Genomic DNA, 26,084 nt, shown 5'->3' on the forward strand with positions numbered 1-26,084 from the left:
CTTATTTTATTACCAACAATTGTATTGAGTTTCATTCATATATATTGATCTCCTTTTTTAAATTAGATGGAACGCGTGCGGGACAGTGTCCAATAAAAGGATCGTGTATGGACGATTCAAGAGGAATTGGCGGGATTCTTAGTTAGTGAGGTCATAGCTAGAAATGGAGAATATCACCAGGACTATATATTTAGACAACATAGATAGACAATAGGGATCGTAATAGGACTTTATATTGTAATATGCATTAAATGTACTGTATTCATGACGATATCTATATTTATGATGGTGTTGTGTAATGGTTCCTAATGGTGTATGTAGTAGCGTCGAGTTGAATGGAAAACATACAACTCTAAACCTCTGCCGCGGAAGAGAAGTGGCCATCTTCTCTGCCGCGGCAGAGAAATGGCTGGTCTCGAGCTTGACAAACCGGGACTGAATCCCCTCCATCCCAAGCGCCCTTGCCGCAACACATGGAGGCCTTACACAACCGAAATAGGAGGGGGGGGGGCTTTAGTCCCGATTGCGCAACCGGGACTAAAACCCATTACAAATGACTAAAGCCCCATATTCTACTAGTGCTAAGATGTCTGGAGTAGTCTCACAGGAAAGCTCTACCTCTAAACCCCAATAAAATAATAAATGAATCCATGCATGCAAAATAGGCTTGCTAGCTGGATATAAGATTTTAATGTCTGATTTTAATTACTGATAAGATTACAGTGGAAAATGTGTTTAGTAATGTAGAATGTAGATCAAATTGAAATAAATTTCTGTCCCAAGATGTAGACTAAAAGAGAATGTACACCGGTTGTTATTGAATATTGTGCTCCTTTCTAAGATCGATGAACCACTATAACTAGTGTACCAAAAGATCAAACTTCTGAAGAAATGTCAACAATATATTTTAACTCACTAAATTGACCGAAATTCATGACCCTCGTTCATTGGAACGGCCGACATACCAAACCCATTTCCACAATACGGCTTTGATGGGGCACCGAGAGACACTGTGTGGCTTCCAAGCATCATGCACACCGCCGACATCACTGGGCGGTCGACCGGGTTCTCTTGGACGCACAGGAGCCCAACTTGGATGCACCTCATCAGGTCCATCTTCGAGAAGCTATTGTTGATGCACGGGTCTACGCTCTCCAACACCGTTCCGGCCGTCCAATGCTCCCAGATCTGCACGTACGCAAGATTGAATTGTAGCTAACCAAAGAGCCAAGCTGCATTGTGGTATCTGTTCAGATATAGCTTAGGGGTGGAGCATACCGTGGTCAAGAGAACTTCAAAATGCGTGGTGTCGTTGTTCTTCCTCCCCATCACGATCTCCAGAACCATGACCCCGAAGCTGAACACGTCCGATTTCACTGAGTAGTTGCCATGCATCACATACTCGGGCGCCATGTATCCGCTAAAACAACACGTACGACATGCATAATGAGTACCCACTACCGCCTCCGACATGAGTCGTCTGTTATTTAGAAAAGGAGAAACAATGGTACTCGCTCCATTCCTTAATGAATGTCGAAAGGTTCGTTTAAATTCAGATGTATCTACGAACTAAAGAGTGTCTAGATACATTCGAATTTAGATAAATTTTAACATTTTAAAATGGACAGAGGTAGTATTACTTACTATGTGCCAATGACACGGTTGGTGACGCCCTGCGTTTGGCCTCGCCCGAAGAGCTTGGCGAGGCCAAAGTCCGAGATCTTGGGGTTCATATCCGCGTCAAGAAGGACGTTGCTAGCTTTGAGATCACGATGGACTACTTTGAGTTGGGAGTCTTCATGGAGGTACTGCAAGCCTCGAGCGATCCCGCGTATGATCCCTTGCCTCTTTCCCCAGTCGAGCTGCTGTCGTTTCTCAATGTCTGTCGAAATGTTCAGGAAGTGTATCTTAGGTGCAATTTTGAGTCTGTGATGATCGATCATAGCAAACCAAAACATTAATTACCGAACAGGATCTGGTCGAGGCTCCGGTTGGGAATGAACTCGTAGACGAGCAGCCGCTCCTGTTGCTCCATGCAGACGCCGACAAGCCTAACAAGATTCTTGTGCTTGAGCTTCGCGACGAGGGCTAACTCATTCTTCAGCTCCTCCACTCCTTGCGTCGAGCTCTTGGACAGTCTCTTCACTGCTATCTCCTCACCGTCTGGCAGTGTACCCTGCAGGTGCACCAAATTGGACAAACATAAGTTCTGCTGCTCAGCTGCATGTAAACACTCAATCCATATCTTCAAGATCGGGCACTTTCCTTGTACACCGTGCCAAACCCGCCTTCGCCAAGCTTGTTGCTTTCTGCAAAGTCCCTGGTCGCGGCTCGGAGAGTTGAAATATCCATCAACATCGAGTCTACACTCTCAGCGTCGTTGGCTTCAGTGGAGTAACAGGGATCTGTTGAACAAGAACAACTTGTTTGCATTTTTAACTGCGAAATTTTAATAGTGCAAATCGGAGTATTCGCAGGACATACATGGATGCTTCTTCGCTCGTGCTGGTGACCGGTTCCTCCTCCTCCAGATAAAGAAGCCAGCGACAAGGTTTGCCGCTGCTAGAGTAGGCAGCACAATTATAAGAACCATGCCAGGAACGCTGTACTTTCTCCCTGTGAATAATGTAACCAATGCATGCAACCGAACACATGTCAGCTCAGATGGATGCAATAAACTTGAACAAAACAATACAAACAGGACGTACTGGAGGGCAACAGAATTTGGAATGAGAGAAACAAAATATGCTGGAGAGATTTTGCCGGTTCTCATGGCCTATCGTCACGACGACAATATGGCTTTACGAAATTATTTGCCTATATTGTTCAGTGTCGAAGTTGCACCTTTTCTTATTTAGTTCATTTTGATGCTGCCTGGCCCTGCCATATGTGTGAACTCAACATCACACTATCATCGACAAAAAAAATCCCTCTTCACTGGGTGAAGAATAAAATTTTGTGTGTTTTTATACTTGAAGGACCAAGAATATCTAAAATTATATAAAAAACGGCTACGAGGTCGGAGGAGAGATGTCTCTGTTTGAATCTTGTTTTTGACAGTGCGATAGTTTGGTTCCTCTCCAAGGCAGATACTACTATTCTTCTCAGTTCATTTCGATTGCCGGCGACGATTACCTTCTTCGTCGAGGCAGACCTTGCATCGGAGCCAAGGCGCTTTCATCATTCTCAGAACCCAGACAGCTCGAGTGGCTCAACTTCTCTATATACTGTTCTTATTTTTAGATGCTATATACCGCTAGTCCTACACTCCTACTCTACCTATTTGAACAGTGGAAAAAACCAAGAAAATGACAAAACGATGTTGCTAGTTCTTGATTAGCCAAGATATAGTTTCGCACTCGGTCAAATTGTTTTGCAGTTCGATGGTTGGCCAGTAATCTCACTAGCAATTGATGGATTTTATTTGTTTGGTTTCTGTTCCCGGTTATATTTGACTAACCTCCTCGGAGCGCCGCCAGTGGTGTCACAGCACCGGGCGCCGGGGCTAACGCCGGCGACTGCCCCGGCGGCGGAGCTCCAGAACCGGCCGATAGGCGTACCATGAGCGGGCCATCAAGGAAGGGCCTGTTCTCGTACCGGAAGCTGCACCTGATCCCAAGAATCCTCGCCCCAACGCTGTACAGAGGCGTCCCCAACGCCCGGATCATGTTGGCGAGGCAACCCCGGCACCGTGCAGGCGTGAGGTCCGGGGTGCACTGCGCCCAGCTGTACACCTGGGGTATCTCCCGGTCGAAGGAGACCACCCCGGACGCATACAGCCGCGCCACTGAGGAGTTGTACGCTGCGTAGTCCGCGGTGGCGTTCAGGAGCGCCACCACGACGCGGTCAAACCGGGCCGGCTCCGCCGTGGCGGTAGCGCTGTAGACGAAGTGGAACGCCGAGCTCAGGGCGGTGTCGTCGGAGGCGTTGAGGGGGAGGTTGGAGTAGTGGAGGAAGCAGGTGTCGTAGTACATGGTGGCCTCCTTGCTGTAGGCGCACGCGCTGGGCAGGTCCTGGAACCCTTGGTCGAGGCAGCCAGAGCAGGAGGTGGCGTTGGCGTCGCCGCGGCAGAGCGCGAGGACCCAGACCTGGCCGGCCTGCGCTGTGGCGTAGAGGCCCGGGGACGTGGAAGCGTTCCTGGTGAGCGTGGCGGCGATGGTGTTGATGCTCGCCAGGTACGTCGTGTCATTGGCCGTGAAGCTGGCGGTGCTGCCGCAGACTGGCCACGGGTAACCAGCGGCTTGTGGAGGCGCGAGAAGTAGGGCGACGATGGCCACGAACAGGACGGCCATGCCCCTGGCTGTGGGTGTGGGTGTGGGTGGATGGTGGAAACAAGAAGAAGGTGATTTCAATGTTAAGGTACCATGGCAGAGTATACTAATACTGTACGTACGAGTAGGACGACAGGCGACGCGAGACGAACTCATTTGTCACAACTCAAGCTAGACTACGGGCCGTCTGTCAATTTAAATAATTTCCTCCAGTATAGTGGACGACCACGGGCAACGACTTGCATTTCTCGATTTCAATGTTAAAGTAACCTTACCCTTCCACGCTCCACCATCCGCACCATGGCTCGCCGTCTCCTCCTGTTCGTCTTCGTGGCGCTGCTTGCCTTGCCGCGCGGCGCCGTGGAAGCTTACCCGTGGCCATTTTGCGGAGCCGGGGGCTTCCTGGCGGACAGCAATTACAAGGCGAGTCTTAGCCTCCTGGCCGCCGCCATGCCCAAGAACGCCTCCACGTCCCCGGGTCTCTTCACCACCGCGCAGGCCGGCGTCGCCCCCGAGCAGGTGTGGGCTCTCGCGCTCTGCCGCGGCGATGCCAGCGTCTCCTACTGCGCCAGCTGCCTCGACCAGGCCTTCCAGGACCTCATCGCCTCCTGCGACTACAAGGACGCCACCATCTACTACGACTCCTGCTTGCTCACCTACTCCAACATCCACTTCCGCGCCACCGACGAAATCAGGTACAGCCCCTATTACCCAATCCGCAACCTTGTTAACGCCACGGCGGAGCCGGCGCGGTTCCAGCGCGTCGTGGCGGCGCTCGTCAACGCCACGGCCAGCAGCGCCGCCTTCAACTCCGACACGCGCCTCTATGCGTCCGGGCAGGCCGACTTCGACAAGGAGCTGCCCCAGGTGTACAGCTGGGCGCAGTGCACGCCGGACTTCTCGCCGGACCGCTGCTGGAGGTGCCTCGTCCGGATCATGAGGGAGCTACCGACCTTCTTCACCGACGCCATCGGAGCCAGGGTTCTCGGGATCAGGTGTAGTATCAGGTATGAAACCCAGCCATTCTTCAATGGCACGGTCACCGTGCGGCTGTCGGCAACATCAGCCAGTGGGCCGGCGCCGGCCGTGGTGCCTAATGTCGTGACGTCCGTGGGGGCGGCTGGAGACGGTAAGTCCAACTTGCCTTTTTTTTCACGAAACCATACACTTATGACATACACACACTCCTGTAAACGCACACACACCTTACATCTATGAGCATCTTCGAGGGACTAAGTCTAAAAAACTGATTCGACGGATCTTGAGATTGACGACGTCACCATGAATGACTCGCATTCAAAGGGAACGTCCTCCAACCGAAGAATATTCTGTCTTTAATTAGAAATCAAAGTCTCAAATTTGAGGTGGGCTAGGTTTTATATTTCTTATAACTAAGAAAAGTGCGAGGATGTAAAATTTAGGATATTCTTCGTTTGCATCATCGGTATGGAAAACACACATGAAACACTAGAAAATGAAGTATCTTGAAGCCAAAAAATAGTTCCTCCGGGGAAAACTGATGGTTCCGGGAGTTTTCACAAAAGAAAAAGCCCATACAATTGGTTGTGCATCAATAAGTGTCCATTTCTTTATTTATTGTCACCTAAACTACTCCTAAATATACGTCACCATGTATAAAACACGTGTCTATTTCTAAGTATGCCACAATGCCTAGCCTGTGACTAACGCCCCCCCCCCCCCCCCCCCCCACCCCTCCCTCTTTAGTCCCGGTTGCGTTATGAAACCCAGCCATTCTTCAATGGCACGGTCACCGTGCGGCTGTCGGCAACATCAGCCAGTGGGCCGGCGCCGGCCGTGGTGCCTAATGTCGTGACGTCCGTGGGGGCGGCTGGAGACGGTAAGTCCAACTTGCCTTTTTTTTCACGAAACCATACACTTATGACCATGGAAAAAAATAGCGCGCTATTCCAACGCTAATAGCACGCTATAGCATATCTGGAGAGTCGACGCTACGCTATTTCGGCGCTATAGCACGCTATTCGCGTTAATAGCACGTTATAGCATGCTAATAGCGTATTTTTAGACGCACGCTATTTTGTTATAGCGCGCTATTTTTTTCCTTGCTTATGACATACACACACTCCTGTAAACGCACACACACCTTACATCTATGAGCATCTTCGAGGGACTAAGTCCAAAAAACTGATTCGACGGATCTTGAGATTGACGACGTCACCATGAATGACTCGCATTCAAAGGGAACGTCCTCCAACCGAAGAATATTCTGTCTTTAATTAGAAATCAAAGTCTCAAATTTGAGGTGGGCTAGGTTTTATATTTCTTATAACTAAGAAAAGTGCGAGGATGTAAAATTTAGGATATTCTTCGTTTGCATCATCGGTATGGAAAACACACATGAAACACTAGAAAATGAAGTATCTTGAAGCCAAAAAATAGTTCCTCCGGGGAAAACTGATGGTTCCGGGAGTTTTCACAAAAGAAAAAGCCCATACAATTGGTTGTGCATCAATAAGTGTCCATTTCTTCATTTATTGTCACCTAAACTACTCCTAAATATACGTCACCATGTATAAAACACGTGTCTATTTCTAAGTATGCCACAATGCCTAGCCTGTGACTAACGCCCCCCCCCCCCCACCCCTCCCTCTTTAGTCCCGGTTGCGTTATGAAACCCAGCCATTCTTCAATGGCACGGTCACCGTGCGGCTGTCGGCAACATCAGCCAGTGGGCCGGCGCCGGCCGTGGTGCCTAATGTCGTGACGTCCGTGGGGGCGGCTGGAGACGGTAAGTCCAACTTGCCTTTTTTTTCACGAAACCATACACTTATGACCATGGAAAAAAATAGCGCGCTATTCCAACGCTAATAGCACGCTATAGCATATCTGGAGAGTCGACGCTACGCTACTTCGGCGCTATAGCACGCTATTCGCGTTAATAGCACGTTATAGCATGCTAATAGCGTATTTTTAGACGCACGCTATTTTGTTATAGCGCGCTATTTTTTTCCTTGCTTATGACATACACACACTCCTGTAAACGCACACACACCTTACATCTATGAGCATCTTCGAGGGACTAAGTCCAAAAAACTGATTCGACGGATCTTGAGATTGACAACGTCACCATGAATGACTCGCATTTAAAGGGAACGTCCTCCAACCGAAGAATATTCTGTCTTTAATTAGAAATCAAAGTCTCAAATTTGAGGTGGGCTAGGTTTTATATTTCTTATAACTAAGAAAAGTGCGAGGATGTAAAATTTAGGATATTCTTCGTTTGCATCATCGGTATGGAAAAGACACATGAAACACTAGAAAATGAAGTATCTTGAAGCCAAAAAATAGTTCCTCCGGGGAAAACTGATGGTTCCAGGAGTTTTCACAAAAGAAAAAGCCCATACAATTGGTTGTGCATCAATAAGTGTCCATTTCTTCATTTATTGTCACCTAAACTACTCCTAAATATACGTCACCATGTATAAAACACGTGTCTATTTCTAGTATGCCACAATGCCTAGCCTGTGACTAACGCCCCCCCCACCCCTCCCTCTTTAGTCCCGGTTGCGTTATGAAACCCAGCCATTCTTCAATGGCACGGTCACCGTGCGGCTGTCGGCAACATCAGCCAGCGGGCCGGCGCCGGCCGTGGTGCCTAATGTCGTGACGTCCGTGGGGGCGGCTGGAGACGGTAAGTCCAACTTGCCTTTTTTTTCACGAAACCATACACTTATGACATACACACACTCCTGTAAACGCGCACACACCTTACATCTATGAGCATTTTCGAGGGACTAAGTCCAAAAAACTGATTCGACGGATCTTGAGATTGACGACGTCACCATGAATGACTCGCATTCAAAGGGAACGTCCTCCAACCGAAGAATATTCTGTCTTTAATTAGAAATCAAAGTCTCAAATTTGAGGTGGGCTAGGTTTTATATTTCTTATAACTAAGAAAAGTGCGAGGATGTAAAATTTAGGATATTCTTCGTTTGCATCATCGGTATGGAAAACACACATGAAACACTAGAAAATGAAGTATCTTGAAGCCAAAAAATAGTTCCTCCGGGGTAAACTGATGGTTCCGGGAGTTTTCACAAAAGAAAAAGCCCATACAATTGGTTGTGCATCAATAAGTGTCCATTTCTTCATTTATTGTCACCTAAACTACTCCTAAATATACGTCACCATGTATAAAACACGTGTCTATTTCTAGTATGCCACAATGCCTAGCCTGTGACTAACGCCCCCCCCCCCCCCACCCCTCCCTCTTTAGTTCCGGTTGCGTTATGAACCGGGACTAATGGCCCTCCGCGTGGGCTGCGCGCATGTTGGGGCGGAGAATCTTTAGTCTCGGTTTGTAACACCAACGGAGACTAAATGCCATGACGTCTATTTTTTTATCCAATTTTTTTATAATTTTTTCATTCAATATTTTTTCTATTTTTTATAGAATTTTTAGTATTTGAGTTATTTGACTAATTTCGTCTCTAGTTATACTTACTCTCTAGTCAAAATTAATTACCTGCGGTTAAACTTCTTGATCAGCCATCCATTCTCAAACCGCTCCAGTACTAGCACGCTTAACTTCGAAGTTCCTTCCATCTCGCTTCCAAGTTAGAACTAGAAGTTTGAAAATCTAAAAAATGGCTATCCGGGCATAGCCAGGTGAAATCAGATGTAACTTTTTGCGTAGATAGATTTTCATATATTAAACATTTCTTTTGAGTTCGTATGCAAAAGATATTGCCATTTTACCGAAAAATATAGTTTGTTTTGCAAAATAAGTCAAATCATATTTGTTATTTTTCATAATAACATCTAAAAGTATTTTCAATTTTAAATTTTCTATCATTTTTTATATCTTACAAAGCTAAAAAGGGACATCCACCGGGGGAGGGGGATCCACGGGTGGAGCCAAAAAAAATAGTCTGGGTTGGTGTCTCCAATCGGGACTAAATGGTAGACCTTTAGTTCCGGTTTAAGGCACTAACCGGGACTAAAAAGGCTCGCACCGGCGAAGCCTGACCGCAACCCCTTTAGTCTCGGTTGAACCGGGACTAATGCTAGGGATTCAACAAAATAAAAGGTTTTTCATTTGAAATCGACACATCAATTTTCAATAGAGAGTGCAAATTGTTGTTTATGGTTAAAAATGAAATATTGCCAAACCCCCATAACCTAAAAGGTACAATTCTTATTTCACAAGTGATATTCGTAGGAATTTTTGTAGTTGTCACACATTAATACTCAACTGCAAAAGCTATGTTTCTTCTTCTGTTCTAACCCCTCTTACTCGACAATACATTATCCATGCTTTACTCGGTTCAAGCCGCACTAGTCTGAAAATCTGACATGACATATTGTATTTGTCGGATTGGCTAATTCACAGGAAGAAAGTACAGAGTTCCTATCATGGTGCCTGTAATTTTGTTGCCTATCGTGGCAATTATAAGCTTTGCCACCTGCTTATTTTCCTGGAGGGCGCGGAGGCCACAAAACGAAGAAAACCAACCATGTATGTGATGCAAATTATCTAGTTCCTATGATGAAATAGTTTCCAAATGAATCCCTACTATTAATTTCATATCAACTTATTGTCATAGTGAAAAATTGGTATTCACACAGATCCCAGCTATTCCCCTGAAGGCGAAGATGTTGAGGGCGTCGACTCGATGATGATTGACATTTCAACACTACGAGCTGCAACCGGCGATTTTGCGGAGAGCAACAAGCTTGGCGAAGGAGGGTTCGGTGCGGTGTACAAGGTAACAGTGAGAATAAGAAAATTTCAGTTGAAAGATAGGAAATTTATAGGTTTCGGTTTGATTCATATAGGGCACGCTCCACGATGGCGAGGAGATAGCAGTGAAGAGGATGTCAAAGACCTCCACACAAGGAGTGGAGGAGCTGAAGAATGAGCTGGCTTTGGTTGCGAAGCTGAGTCACAAGAACCTTGTCAGGCTCATTGGTGTCTGCCTGGAGCAGAAGGAGAGGCTGCTAGTGTATGAGTTCGTTCCTAACCAGAGCCTAGACCTCATCCTATTCGGTATAGCATATTAGCAGTTGAACTTGATTTTCCCTTCAACTAAATTCCTCTGCAAATTATATAATGGACTCTCTACTGTACTCTGTAACAACACAAGACGCTACGAAGCGCGAGCAGCTCTATTGGGGGAAAAGGTACAAGATCATTGACGGGATCGCTCGAGGCCTGCAGTACCTCCATGAAGACTCCCAGCTCAAAGTAGTCCATCGCGATCTCAAAGCTAGCAACATCCTTCTCGACATGAACATGAGACCCAAGATCTCGGACTTTGGCCTCGCCAAGATCTTCGGACGAGACCAGACACAAGGCGTCACCAACCGTGTCGTTGGCACATAGTCAGTACAAATCCTCCAACTTCAATTTCGTTGCATCTATTGAAACCACGCCCATGATTACTTGTGTTGATGCATGCTTTAGTGGATACATGGCACCGGAGTACATGATGCGTGGGAACTATTCAGTGAAATCGGATGCGTTCAGCTTCGGGGTTATGGTCCTCGAGATCGTCACTGGGAGGAAGAACAACGACGACGACTACGACGACGGCTCGAGGCAATCGGACGATCTCCTTACCAGAGTATACATTCGCTTGAGAGCACTGGTTTTGTTGGTTTGTTGTTCATTGTATCTAAATAAATACATGGTTCTCTCAAATTAAAATTAAACCGTGCATACATGCATGCAGGTGTGGGAGCACTGGATGAGCGGGACAGTGCGGGAGGTAGTTGACCCGTGCATGAATGGCAGATTCTCCGAGAAAGAGGTCCTCAAGTGCGTCCACATAGGGCTTCTCTGCGTGCAAGGGAACCCAACGGACCGGCCTACGATGTCTGTGGTGGTCATGATGCTCGGCGGCGAGACATTCACTCTCCATGCGCCGTCCAACCCGTCGTTCGGCTCAAAGACGGACGGTGCCGGTGCCGACTAGTCCTATACGGTGTGCATGCATGTTGCAGCCCTAACTACTGTGGCGTGCCTTTTTCCGGCCTGCAAGCACGGCGCAGCCCAAATGCGACTTTTTTCGAAACGGGGAATAAGACTCCGGCTTCTGCATCATGATGACGCATATGACTTTTTATTAATAAAAGTTATGAGTACAAAGTTTTAGAACAGCTCAAGCCTCGTCCAGATTTGATACAAGAATCAACCAGCGAAAAAAATAAAGAAAAATTGGACTACTCATCAACGTAGCCGTCTATTGTGCCGCCAGCCAGCCTGGCACAAGATATCCTGAGCGACCATCTGAAGCCGTGTGCATCCAGTAGCCATAGCATTCCACTGTCCCTCCGGTGACAACAGCCCACAACTAAACCCAATGTGACACCATATGGATAACCTGCAAAATGTGTAAAGATTGTTTTTTGTTAAAAATAATATCGTCCCTCGCCCTCCATATAGACCAACATAAGGAAGAAACTCCTATACGGATGAAAGCCTTAGATTGTCTATCAACTCCATTTAACCAGTTACCAAATATATTGGTAATATTGGTTGGAGGTGGAAGATCGAAAGTAAAATTAGCCGTGCGCCAAAGAAGCTTAGCTAAAGGACATGTGATGAACAAGTGTTCAATAGTCTCCTGCTCGCCACAAAAAACACATTTTAAACACCCATTCCACCATCTCTTAACCAAATTATCTTTAGTAAGCAAAACCTTATTACTCAGAAACCACATAAATATTCTTATCTTAAGAGGAACTTGAACTTTCCATAAGTATTTTCGCAGAAAAGGTGTGTGGTCATTCATAAGATCCTCATACTTAGATTTCACTGTAAACAAACCTGCTGTTGTCAAACTCCAAACAGATTGATCATTCTCATTAGTTAAATTAACCCTCATAAGCTTTAGGCATAACTGTAACCACAAAGTCCATTTGTATTCCACCAATACCCTTCTAAAACTAATATTCAAAGGCGTTTGAGCTAACACCTGAGCTACCGTTGCATTCTTGTGATGCACAATATTATATAATTGATCAATAAACATCTATTTTTGAGTTCAAGAACCTCAATACCTAAACCCCCTTGGTCTTTGGGTCGTCAGATAATATTTCACTTGGTAAGTCTATATTTTCTTTTATTTTCCTCGGATTGCCAAAAAAATCTAGACCTATAGAAATCCAATCTTTTCCTTGCCCTAACAGGTATCTCTAGAAAAGATAGCATAAACATTGGTAAACTTGTTAGAACTGAATTGTTGAGGACAAGTCTATCCCCATAGGATAACAATTTGCCCTTCCAGCATCCCAATTTGCTTTCAAACCGGGTCTACACTGGGTACCAATCAGAATTTCTAAGCTTTCTGTAGTGGATGGGAATACCTAAGTATTTAAAGGATAAGGAGCCAGCATCACATCCAAATATTTGTTTATACTATGCCTCCTCACCTTTTACCATTCCAAAACAGAAAATCTCACTTTTGTGGAAATTAATTTTAAGCCCTGAGAGCTCTTCAAAAAGACATAAAATTATTTTTATATTCATAGGTTTCTGGAGATCATGTTCCAAGAAAAGGTTAGTATCATCACCGTATTGTAATATGGAGATCCCCCCCTCAACAAGATGAGGAATAAGACCCCCTACTTGACCATCATTTTTTGCTCGTTCAATTATGATGGCTAACATATTCACCACAATATTGAAAAGTATAGGAGACAACGGATCTCCTTGCCTCCTTGTCTGGAAATAATGATCAATATCATCATTTACCTTTACCCCGACACTTCCCCCTTGGACATATTGTTGAACAGACCTACACCATTCTGACGCAAATCCCTTCATTCGCAAAGTTTGTTGTAAAAATGGTCATTTGACTTTATCATATGCCTTTTCAAAGTCATTACTATATAACTCATGAATAGTTTAATGGAGAATGACCACCCCTTCTAAGATATTCCTCCCCGGCATAAAGGATGATTGTGTTGGTTTTATAACTCGTGGGGGCAATCCCCGTTATACGATTTGTACCTGCTTTAGTCAAAAAATTAAAACACACATTCAGTAAAAAAATTGGTCTATATTGTTGTATTTGCACGACATCCTCTTTCTTTGGTAGTAATGTTATGACGCCAAAATTCAATTTGTAAATAGGCAATTCCCCATTACTGAATTGATTCAATAGCATCATCAAATCATTCTTTATTACCACCCAATTTTTTTGATAAAACTCCGCCCAAACACCATTAGGCCCTGGAGCTTTATTACGTTCCATCTGAAAAAGTACCTCATAGACCTCTTCCTCAGAATAAGGAGCTGTCAAGATCTCATTCTCAACATCTGATATCTGAGGTATGTCCTGCACCCCCCTCCTCTATCAAAGAGATATTGTTTGGAACCGGTGCCCCAAATAATTTCTTATAAAATTCAGTAATATAGACTTTCAAATTGTTCTCACCAACAATAGTTCCTTCTTGTTGCTCTAACTGAATTTTTATTCTTTTTTCTATGTTTCCCATTTGCAATCAAATGTAAATATCTCGTATTATTCCCCCCTTCTTGAATATGCTTAACCTTAGCTCTTTGAGCCCATTTAGATTCCTCGTCTCTTCTTAATTTATTTAGTTGTTCATTTGCACCTTTAAGCTCTTCTCTCTCTGACACCGACAAGTTATTTGTTTCAGCTTTCACATCTAAATAATCAATAATACCAAGTAGCCTCTCCTTTTCTTTTTTATAATTCCCGCTCTGGTTCTTTCCCAACCTTTAAGAAATTTCCTGATATGCCTAAGTTTATTCAACCAAACATCCATCAGATTCAATCCCACCATAACATAATTCCATTCCTTTTCAATCATATCAAAGAAACCCTCGTGTCGCAACCAATGCAACTCAAAAGAGAATTTTGGCTTATTACCCAAATGTGCTGTCACACATGAGTCAATAAGAATCGGTGTATGATCAGAATCCGCCCTTGTCAATGCACGAACAATGACTAAGGAAAATTTTTGTTCCCAAGAGATGGAGGCAAGCACTCTATCCAGCTTCTCATAATTTTGTTCCTCTCGACGACTCGCCCACGTAAACTGTCTCCCCGATAGAGCAATTTCCCGCAAGTTTAAATGTTCAATAATGGCATTGAAAACAAAAAGCCAGCGAGCTTTGAAATTATTATTATTTTTCTCTTCTCGCTTTCTAATAATATTGAAATCACCACCTACCAACATAGGTAATATTTCAGCCTCACATGTTTTGACTAATTCCGCTAAGAATTCAGATTTATGTGCGTCTTGAGCAGCCCCATAGACCGGCACTAGAATCCATTCGAAACCATCTCTTTTACACTTGATATGAAGTTTTACACAAAAGTCTCCAGTGCTCACTTTTAGCACCTCAAGCGTATCAGAATTTATACCAACTAAAAAACCTCCTGATCGACCATGTGGTGGTAGACAGAACCAAGAGTAGCTAAAACCCGAAACAAGTTGATTTAAAAAAGGAATAGAGAAATTAGATCTTCCAGCCTCCAATAAGGCTAAAAAATCTAGTTTATGTTCCCTAATTGACTCTTTAAAAAACAAAAGCTTAGCGGTATCCCCAAAACCAATAGGATTCCAATTCATGCCTTTTAGATTATGCATCATGAAAATTGTCTTTTAATTCTTCTCCTATTACTTTTTTCGGATATTAGTTGTATCATAGGTTTTTCTCACCCTAGTCTTTTTTTTAACTACCGGATCTAAATGTCCCAAATGATCATCTAATTCTAGTGGGATGCTATCATCCTCAATCAAGTCTACACAAAGGGTAGAAACTTTAGACATCACAAGAGTCGAAGTGTCTTCCTCCTTATTCACATTCTCATCCACATTTTTTTTGCAAAATTTTTAAAATGCGTTCCTCTTCTAATAGCTTAATACCTCTAATATATTTTACTACCTACCTTTTAGATTGTCCTAAGGATATCCCCAACCGATCCGCCTTATGAATAATTTCAGAATCAAGTATATTAACAATAGAAAATTTAGGAGGCATAGACTTACCTACACTAGAAGAACCATCCCTCTATTGTGCTGCATCATTGCCTTCTCCATCTGAGGAATATCCATACCAGGCTGGCAACCCAGTCTAGCACTAGACCTCACACCTAACGATGTATTAGGAATTCCCCCAAAAGCAGTAACCTCCTCCATAGTAGGACGTGCTGGCAAATTTTCAGATGGACAGACTATTAGAGATAAGCAAACGACATATTTTAGAGTTCTTGGAGAGGTCCACGAAGTAACTGCAGACTTACCAACAGACATTGGAGGTGAGACAATTCCCACCGAGTCCTGAATGCCCATGCTAGCAATATCCCCCCTTGTAGATAAAACCACCTTATGTGTAATGATCAGACTGTTCCACTAAACCCACCAACTTGGGCACCAAACTCAAACCTGCATTATGATAACCATATTCATTATGTAAAGGTTCGGAAGTAAAATCTAAATTACATTGCTGGAAATCCCCCATATAAACAATATTTATATTTATTTCAGTATTTATAGCTGAGGTCATACCGTTGCCCACACCATTGATCAGCGCAGCAGATCCGTGAGACACCACACCTGCAGCCACTGCAGGAGCATCAGTGCCAATCATTGGCAGTTGGATTGGCATAGGGCCTCGTGTCCAGTCCTGGCCCGCCAGCGTCAGCCATCCGGATCTTCTGTGGCTTGCGCGACAGAACAGCGTCCTGGGAGCACTCGGCCACCGCAGAGAATCCCGCGCCAGGCTCTCGCCCGCACATGCCCGCACCCTAGTGGCCGGCCGCAGCTGTCTGTCTGTTACGCGTCTGGGACCCATCACGAGGTGACGGAGCGGCAGAGGGGACCAGCGGACCCTGCATCTGCTGACGGCCAGCATGCAGAAGCTCCCCGTTGGCTGCATGGCGCGCCAGGAGACCAGCGGACATCGCCTTCCCAGTAGCCAGCTGCTTCCGCCTCCCGAACGCCAACACCTCCAGATCCCGAGGCTGCTCCTCTAAACAGCGAAGCTGCATGGGTTTCAGCCCCAACTTCGTCATTTAGTGCAACACAATCAACATGAGATAATGAAGTAAAAAAGGCTCTTTTTCGTTCAAATCTTTCGCATTAGAAAGAATACCTGGAGGGGTAATATTTACATGCATTTTCCCAATCTGAATAGCATCGGACATACCCAATTTCTCTTACATTTCTTCCACCTCATTTTGCCTACTCGAATAATCTTGTTCATTATCCTTGGATGTCTCATCCAAATCATTTCCTTTATTATCCATGTCCATATCATGCCCTCCTTCATTCTTCCTTTCTCCCTGATTTGCACCATTATTTCCATCAAAGTCATTATTAGCATCCACCATGTTAACTTCTTGAGACTGATCAGCAATCTCCACTTCAAAACCAAGTTTAAAAAACCCCCTCCTGATGAACATGTCACTAGTAGCTGAGATAAGCTTGTAATCAAGACATCCAATCTTGGTCCTAAGCACTTTATTTTTACGAGTATAAGCCATATCGACTTCTAGAGTCTTACCAAACAAAGTTCCCACTCCCCATAAGGATAAGGTAATCCGTTCTTACATCCGATGGCAAACCTGAGACCCGAACCCAGACTTTTGGTAACATGTACAAAGGCTCCTCCAAAGATGACCATAGATCAAAAGACAAAGAAGACTCTCTATCAGTACAGATATATGTGCCAAAATTCTTCAAACGTTAAACCACATGTTTGCTAGGAAACTTCACTCTAAAAATGTTATCTTTAAGATGAAAGACCTCCCAGTTGAACTTCTCAGATGGTACAATCTTCTTGAGTTGCTCAATAATCTCTGGGATAGTTAAAACATCACCATCAACTGTCACTTTTGCCAACTTTGGATTTTCTGCCTTGGCTTTAAAAGCACCACATGGCATTTGAAAGAACATGAGTGATCCATGGAGAGTAGCTGATGTTTTGGAGCACTCTCAACAGGTGGCAAGCCGGTGTTTCATGATGAATGGATTCACAAATGTCACAAAAGGCGTTGGAGCAGAGTTTGCTGGCCTCTCCATTTTGCTCTCGCCGAGTTGGGCACTTGCGGCTGTCGGTGAAAACCGTGTCACGATTGGCGGACGATGGCGGCGTTAAGCGTCGCTTCTTTCTTGAAGGCATCGTCGTCACAGTCCACGGGTACTCACTCGTGCTGCTCGGGGGGAAACCCTAGATCCAGCCAGGATCGGACGATGACGGCGCTCCCTGCGTCGTGCTACCTCCTGGGGCATCGTTTTTGGAGCAGCGGCTGGATGGAGGTTGTTTTTGGTGGAGTGGTGTTCATCTACCACGTTGACGTCGATGATTCTCGGCGGTGTGGAGCTGCAGGGTATCGAAGACGCGTGGACTGCTGGACGCGTGCAGGAGGGTGGAGCTGTCTGGGGTCATGGTGACATCGACGGCAGGTCTGGCAAGGTCAATGCGGTGATCCCTCTTGAAGATGGGTGCGAGGAAGATGGCGGTAGCGTTTTCTGCGGCGTGTGTACTAGCGTGCGCTCAGGGTCCGCTTGAGTGGTTGTGCTTCTCACCCGCCAATGGGCGGCTGGGGAAGGCATTCAGTTTTAGATGAAGTGTGTTGGTGTTTTGTCAGAGTAATAGCTATGTTCATGGTCAACCCCTTCATCGCTCTTGTAGGCATATCGAGTTGTCGCTAGAAAGGTGGCTTCGAGTTGATCTTTGTATCTCCCTTGTAAGGTTATGCGAATAATTTAATTAAAAAAGTTGTGTGCATCCTATGGATGCAGAGGCTAGGACGATGCTCCTATTTCAAAAAAAAATCAATATAGTGTCCAGGCTTCTTGCAACGGAAGCAGCCTGCTTTATCCTCCTTCTTCTTCTTCAGATGACCCTGACCCTCATTATCTTTTCCATTTGCAGCAATTTCTGTTCTGCCGGCCTACTCCCAGCAAGATGCGTATTTAGCTGAGGACTACCCGACTATGTCGTGTATTTATACAAGTACTACATGCATGGTCTATTTATTTCAGGTCACCAATGAGCCTATGCGTAGTTTTACTATTTAATCCTACACACCAGCCCCGCGTCCAGGATACGGGGGCCCCGATGCGACTTATAAAATGGAGCTAATTTTTCTTTTGTTCAAACTCAATAACTAGCAAAACGAAATCATGTGTTTACCTAATTATATAACTTTAGTATGCACTATTCTGTACAATGCTCAAAAATATTTCAATTATTAATTCTAAAAAAGTAAACATAACACTAATGTAATAAATGAACCTCATATTCTACCAAAAAGCATCATCTGTTTGATAATTTTTGAAATCTATACCTAATAATAAAAACAAAAGTGTTTCCGTGGTTTGGTTTGGTTTGGTACGTCGTGTAATCATATCTGTCTGTCTGTGAAATTCTGTCCGTCCGTCCGCCGCTGTTCTATTCGTAGGTCAGAAGCGGAAGAGTCCCGCCCTTAATCGAGGCCTGTCAAGTTCGGAAGGCATTGTTCCCGGTAAGTTAGCAAACAACTTATGAAAATAGGAGTCCACGTTGGGATGACTTCCTGACCATCGTACGTAAAAAAAACCAATCTATCCGTCGTTCCATTGATCGATAACAAAAACCAGTAGCAGTAGCGATCCAATGCTAGGAAAAACCAGGAAGGAACCGGGAAGGAAACCATCCTGATCATAACCGAGTCCTTCTCTTCTTGCCTTCTACAAAGCTTTAAATATGTGAGGAATCAATAGACCTAGATCAAGTCGATCCATGGTTACAGTCAAAATCAGGTGTTCTGCAATAGCGATTCAGACGGTACCATTGAGGATCGGATCGATATAAACATCCATGGGACGCTGTCTTCTCCTACGTTGCGGAGACCGCAACGTCTACTATGTCGCCCCCTTGGCGAGACAGAGTGGCGAACGGGAGCGGGACGTGCCCTGCCAATGGCTATCGTCGCCCGCAGCGTGGGGTGACGTCGGAACCTGGGGTTGGGCGAGGAGCTCGCCAAAGTAGCTGACGGGGTTCGACGTGGACGTGCCGTTCATGACCGACTAGGGGCACTGCTTTCTGGGCTGATCTCGCGCCGCCGCTCAAGCTGTTCCTTTTCATCCACGGATTCATGAACGATTGATTATATCCCGTATTCATAAGCAAAGTATGATCAGGCCGGCCGCCGAAAAACGTGTGTTTTTCCTAGCCTGATTCAGATGCAGGGAAGGCGCTCATGGTGCCATGATGCTGAAAACAGCGGCGGCCGGCCATGTTGCTATGGTGCTCGCCCGTTTCCGCCTTGCTGGGAGAGCAGCTGGCCGGAGGCCCGCTTGCAATTGCGGAAATTTAGCAAACACTAGTGGAAAATGGGGCATCCATCTAAGCCATTAGTACCGGTTCCCTTACGAACCGGTACAAATGGGGTCATCTGCACCGGTTTAGGGGCTCAGGCGGGCGAGGAGCTCTGGCACCGGTTCGTGAGGGGCTTTCGTACCGGTTCGTGTTAGGAACCAGTACGAAAGGTCTTCGGCCAAAATTCGGACGCGTGGTGGGGCCCGGGCTGGACCTTTGGTACCGGTTCGTAACACGAACCGGTACCAAAGTGTGCCCCCTATATCACCAGTCGCCAGCCCGTCCCTAGCTAGTGCTTCATCTCATTTTTCTCTTCTTTCTCTCACACAAAATTTCTTTGCACCTCTCACACTCCAACAAACCTCTATTTTTTCTCCACCATTTTAACAAGATTAAGGGTTACATCTATCCAAGGGTTAGCAATATCATCCTTTCTTCCGGCGTTCCTAATTTTGCATATTTCTTTGGTAGTTTTAACTCGTACTATTTTTCTAGTGCTAGCAAGGTGTTCGATGAAATGCCTAAGTTAGGGATTTTACTTTTTTTATAATCAATTTGAGCTGAAATTATGGTATATTTTGTAGGTTTTAATTAGTATCATCCCCGTCCTCACCGTCGTCGATCGCCAGCGTCGTCCCCTAGCCGGCACCGTACAACCTCGGTGAGCCTCTTCTTTTTTATAAAAAAACTTAGTTTTATGTGATGAACTTGAATATTAATTAAGTTGTTCACTCATATATCCACGATGTTGTGTATTTAATGATTTTTGATATACATATAAAATGCAGATGAGTCGACAATGGATGTACGGTGACCGGTGCCATCCCGAGTTCATTAATGGCATGCATTATTTTCTCAACGTGGCTGAGGCAAACAGGCGGTCGAATGGTTTCATGTATTGTCCATGTAGTTCCTGTAAGAATATGAAGGATTACTCTACCTCGAAGACCCTTCACGTCCACCTGCTGGAGAACGGTTTCATGCCCAGCTATAATTGTTGGACCAAGCACGGAGAAAGAGGGGTTATATAGGAAGACAACGAAGAAGAAGAGGATAGTGACAACTATCCCTTATTCACTGAACACGGTGATAGTAGAATGGGGGAAGACGAAGCTGAAGAAGAGCCCATTTTCGATGAGCCAATTTTTGATGATCCGGATGACGATTTGGGTCGGGCCATTCTTGATGCGAAGATGAACTGCGGAAATGAAAAGGAGAGGTTGAAGTTGGAGAAAATGTTAGAGGATCACAACAAACTGTTGTACCCGAATTGCGAAAATGGTCAGAAAAAGCTGGGTACCACGCTGGAATTGCTGCAGTGGAAGGCAGAGAATGGTACTTCTGACAAGGGATTTGAAAAGTTGCTGAATATAATAAAGAAGATGCTTCCAGGGGAGAACGTGTTGCCCTCTAGCACGTACGAAGCAAAGAAGGTTGTCTGCCCTCTAGGATTAGAGGTGCAGAAGATACATGCATGCATCAATGACTGCATCCTCTACCGCGGGGAGTACGAGAATTTGAATGCATGCCCGGTATATAGTGCATTGAGGTATAAGATCAGGCGAGATGACCCTGGCGATGTTGAGGGTGAGTCCACCCCCAGGAAGAGGGTTCATGCGAAGGTGATGTGGTATGCTCCTATAATACCAAGGTTGAAACGTTTGTTCCAGAACAAAGATCATGCCAAGTTGTTGCGATGGCACAAAGAGGACCGTAAGAAAGATGTGATGCTGAGACACCCCGCTGACGGGTCGCAGTGGAGAAAAATCGACAGAGAGTTCAAGTCGTTTTCAGATGACGCATGGAAGTTAAGATTTGGTCTAAGTACAGATGGCTTATATCCTTTCGGGGAGCAGAGCTCCAGTCATAGCACCTGGCCAGTGACTCTATGTATCTATAACCTTCTTCCTTGGTTGTGCATGAAGCGGAAGTTCATTATGATGCCAGTGCTCATCCAGGGCCCGAAGCAACCCGGCAACGACATTGATGTGTACCTGAGGCCATTGGTTGAAGAACTTTTAGAGTTGTGGCGTGACGAAGGTGTACCTGTGTGGGATGAGCACGAACAAAAGGAATTTAACCTACGAGCGTTGTTATTTGTAACCATCAATGATTGGCCTGCTCTTGGTAACATTTCAGGGCAGTCAAACAAGGGATACAATGCATGCACACACTGTTTAGGTGAGACTGACAGTAATTATTTGGGAAACAAGAATGTGTACCTGGGGCATCGTCGATTTCTTCCAAAACAACATCACGTAAGAAAGAGAGGAAAGCATTTCGGAGGTGAGGCAGATAACCGAACGAAGCCTACCCGCCCTACTGGGGAAGTTATATATGATATGGTCAAGGATTTAAAAGTGATCTTTGGAAAGGGTCCCGGCGGACAATCTGTTCCGCATGATGTTGACGGACACGTACCCATGTGGAAGAAGAAGTCGATATTTTGGGAGCTACCCTACTGGAAATTCTTAGAGGTTCACTCTGCAATCGACGTGATGCACGTGACGAAAAATCTTTGCGTGAACCTGCTAAACTTCTTGGGTGTGTGTGGGAAGACAAAAGATACACTGGATGCACGGCAGGACCAACAAAGTATCCACGAAGGAAACAACCTGAATCCAGAGAAGTATCAAGGTCCTGCCAGCTACGCTCTTACCAAAGAGGAGAAGGAGATCTTTTTTGAAGTCCTGAGTAGCATCAAGGTCCCGTCTGGCTTCTCGTCGAATATAGAGGGAATAATAAACATGTCGGAGAAAAAGTTTCAAAACCTAAAGTCTCATGACTGCCACGTGATTATGACACAATTACTTCCGGTTGCATTGAGGGGGCTTCTGCCGGAAAATGTTCGAGTACCCATTGTGAAGCTATGTGCGTTCCTCAATGCAATTTCTCAGAAGGTGATCAATCCACTTACTCTACAAAATTTACAGAAGGATGTGGTCCAATGTCTAGTCAGCTTCGATTTGGTGTTCCCACCATCCTTCTTCAATATTATGACACATCTCCTAGTTCACCTGGTCGAAGAGATTGGCGTTCTCGGTCCTGTATTTCTACACAACATGTTCCCCTTTGAGAGATTCATGGGAGTCTTAAAGAAGTACGTTCATAACCGTGCTAGGCCAGAAGGAAGCATCTCCAAGGGCTATGGAACAGAGGAGGTCATTGAGTTTTGTGTTGACTTTATTCCTGACCTTAAGCCGATCGGTGTTCCTGAATCGCGCTATGAGAGGAGACTGCGTGGAAAAGGCACGCTAGGAAAGAAATCAAGAACGTGTATGGACGGAGATTATTTCACTCAAGCACACTACACAGTTCTACATAATTCCATCTTGGTGGCTCCGTACAAAGAGGAACACAAGGATATCTTATGCTCTAAATACCCGGAGCAACGTGAAGATTGGATTGCTGGAGAACACATGAAGACTTTCGGCGGTTGGTTGCAAACACGTCTCATGAATGTCACTGATGACGAGCAGCTGTACTTGTTGGCCAAGCAACCATCTTCGACTATATCGACTTTTCAAGGGTACGAGATTAATGGGAACACATTTTACACGTTCGCCCAAGACAAAAAGAGCACCAACCAAAACAGTGGTGTCCGCTTTGATGCAAAAGATGACAATGGGAACAAGGTCACATATTATGGGTACATAGAGGAGATATGGGAACTTGACTATGGACCTAATTTCAAGGTCCCTTTGTTCCGGTGCAAATGGTTCAACCTGAAAGACGGAGTACAGGTAGACCCGCGGTACGGAATGACTACAGTGGATCTCAAGAATCTAGGGTACGACACCGAACCATTCGTCCTAGCCAGTGAGGTGGCTCAGGTTTTTTATGTGAAGGACATGTCTAGCAAACCGAAAAAAAGAAAAGAAAGGCAAGAGGACACATCATACGTTGAGCCAAAGCGGCACATAGTTCTTTCAGGAAAAAGAAACATCGTGGGAGTAGAGGACAAGACAGACATGTCAGAAGATTATAATAAGTTTGATGATATTCCACCCTTCAAGGTAAAAATTGACCCAAGCATCATCTTAAATAATGAAGATTGTCCATGGTTGCGTCGCAGTCAGAAGAAAGGGAAACAGACGAAGAAAACTCAGAAGACTAGCTAGATATAGGGATCATAACTTGTGTATCTCAATATGGAAATCACTTTTGTGCAATGATGTTACTGTATGTAAGATATTAACAATGGAGATGGTTGGCTTGCAGGAAAAAAATTCCGAGGCTTCCGAGCGGGACTTGCGGGAAGAGTTACTCGGGCGGAGCTTCCGAAGATGTCTAAGACGGCCGTCCATCTAAGACATCTTCGAGAAACTCCGCCGGAGAGGCTCTTTCCTTCTTGGTCGTTGCATCTTCTCTCTTTGTTCTCTCTACTCTCGCTGGAGGGGCTATATATAGCGGTGTGTGTCTCCAGATAATCCCCTCCCCCTAGATGAAACCACCCCAGATAAGGCAAACACCAGATAAGCCTCCCCCAGATTTAGCCCCCCCCATCTTTAGCACCGGTTCGAGCAGGGCGTCCTTATCCTGCCGACAGCTTTAGTACCGGTTGCACCCACCAGCCGGTACTAAATGTTTCCCACGCGTCCTTATCCCACCGACAGGGCGTCGTGCGCTACATACTTTATCTCATCGAGCAGGGCGTCCTTATCCTGCCGATAGCTTTAGTACCGGTTTCACCCACCAACCGGTACTAAATGTTTCCCACGCGTCCTTATCCCACCGACAGTTTTGTTACATGACAGAAAAACCACCTTTAGTACCGGTTGCACCTACCAGCCGGTACTAAAGGTTTCCCGCCTATTTTCTTCCCGCGCTTTCCACCGATTCCCGCCTCTGTCTTCCCGCCATTTTTTCACTATATATATGTAGGCTTGGCCTCCATTTACATATCACATCTAGATTCATATCTGCAAACCTCATCATTCTCTCCCATGGCTTCCATCGTATCTCTAACCCCCCGGGAGGCGGAGGCGCTTTGCGCCTCGAACTACCCCTGCCCGCCGGGCTACCGCGTCCCGACTGGCTGGTTGCTAAGCATCGGAGGCGTACCGGTCCCTCCAGTCCCTCTAGGTGTGGCGCGCGAGATGGCCATCACGAACCACTACTACTTCGAGCTCACGCCAGAGCAGCGGAGGAATCCCCAGTGGCATCCCGACTACAGCCCGACTTGGGAAAGCTTCTTCATCAATCGGCGTGAGAGGGCGCTTTCCAGGCACGAGGAGGGCGGCCCGCCTCCTTCGAACTTCAACGAGGCCGGTCGTCGGCTATGGTGGCGCGGCCGGACTCTCCAGGGCGTCATCGCCTACCATGGCCCCCGCCTGCGCTACCCTCAGTCCCAGCCCACGCGTGCTCACCCGCCGACGTTCGAGTACCGCGACCCCGATGCCAGCAATGATGATGACGGCGACTACGACGACTACAGTGGCGACTACTACAGGGCTAGGCATGAGTATGACTGAATGACTCCAACAGTAGAATTTGGCCATGTATCTTTAATTTTCAGTTAAGCTATGTACTTTTAATTCGAGTTCAATCGTAATAAAATTTTATTCCCGCCCTTTCTTTCCCGCCATTTTTCTCCTACGCGCGGCGTCGTGGCGGGAAAGTTTCCCGCGCGGACGACGGGAGTAAAGAAAAGAAATAGAAAACAAAAAAGAAAAATAAGAAATAGAAAAAAAATAGAAAATAAGAAATAGAAAATAAGAAATAGAAAAGAAAAGAAAAGAAATAGAAAAAGAAAAAGAAACAGTAAATAAGAAATAGAAAAATGAACATAAAGGAAAAAAGAAAAGAAAAGAAAAAGAAACAGTAAATAAGAAATAGAAAAAGAAATAGAAAATAAGAAATAGAAAAAGAAATAGAAAATAAGAAATAGAAAAGAAAAGAAACAGAAAAGAAAAAGAAAAAGAAACAGTAAATAAGAAAAAGAAAAAGAAATAGAAAAAGAAATAGAAAAATAAATAGAAAATAAGAAATAGAAAAAAAAGAAACAGAAAAGAAAAAGAAAAAGAAACAGTAAATAAAAAATAGAAAAAGAAATAGAAAACAGCAAAAGAAAAAGAAACCACCAAAAGAAAAAGAAAACAAAAAAAATGAATTTGGTACCGGTTGGTATCACCAACCGGTACGAAAGGCCTTTCATACCGGTTGGTGGTACCAACCGGTACCAAAGGTCGATCCCCCTTGTTTAGGACTTAGCGCGGGGCAAAGGCACCCAATTTCTTCTTCTTCCGCGCGCCAGAGACCTCGCAGACGCTGCTCCCCGTCGCCGATGCCGACTCCGTCATCGCCGTCGCCGTAGCGGCCGCCGTCGCCGTCGCCCTCGCCCTCGCCGTAGCCGCCGCCGTCACCCTCACCGAAGCCGCCGCCGTCGTCGCCGCGTCGCCCGCGCCGCTCCACCTCTCCCCGTCGCCGTCGCCCTCACCGAGGTGAGCACCCCCTCCTCTCCCTCCCTCGCCTCGCCTCCCTCG

At 45.5% G+C, this 26,084-nt stretch overlaps 2 protein-coding genes across 2 annotated transcripts; one reads left to right on the forward strand and one right to left on the reverse strand.

Annotated features, from left to right (window-relative positions):
• Positions 1 to 699: 699 nt before the first annotated feature.
• LOC127339002 (cysteine-rich receptor-like protein kinase 6) lies at positions 700 to 4,424 on the reverse strand. Its single transcript, XM_071827022.1, has 7 exons — positions 3,461 to 4,424; positions 2,485 to 2,616; positions 2,260 to 2,405; positions 1,966 to 2,176; positions 1,645 to 1,882; positions 1,279 to 1,420; positions 700 to 1,188 (listed from the first exon to the last, which is right to left on the reverse strand). Exons 1-7 carry the CDS (start codon positions 4,290 to 4,292, stop codon positions 916 to 918), a joined length of 1,974 nt encoding a protein of 657 aa, XP_071683123.1. The 5' UTR covers positions 4,293 to 4,424; the 3' UTR covers positions 700 to 915.
• A 91-nt stretch (positions 4,425 to 4,515) lies between these two features.
• LOC127339003 (cysteine-rich receptor-like protein kinase 6) lies at positions 4,516 to 11,412 on the forward strand. Its single transcript, XM_051364917.1, has 7 exons — positions 4,516 to 5,400; positions 9,646 to 9,771; positions 9,882 to 10,021; positions 10,092 to 10,302; positions 10,400 to 10,637; positions 10,720 to 10,879; positions 10,988 to 11,412. The coding sequence occupies exons 1-7, from the start codon at positions 4,572 to 4,574 to the stop codon at positions 11,228 to 11,230; spliced, it is 1,947 nt and encodes a 648-aa protein (XP_051220877.1). The 5' UTR covers positions 4,516 to 4,571; the 3' UTR covers positions 11,231 to 11,412.
• Positions 11,413 to 26,084: the final 14,672 nt, after the last annotated feature.

This window comes from Lolium perenne, chromosome 3, assembly GCF_019359855.2.
Source record: "Lolium perenne isolate Kyuss_39 chromosome 3, Kyuss_2.0, whole genome shotgun sequence".
In the NCBI taxonomy this organism is placed as follows: Eukaryota; Viridiplantae; Streptophyta; class Magnoliopsida; order Poales; family Poaceae; genus Lolium; species Lolium perenne.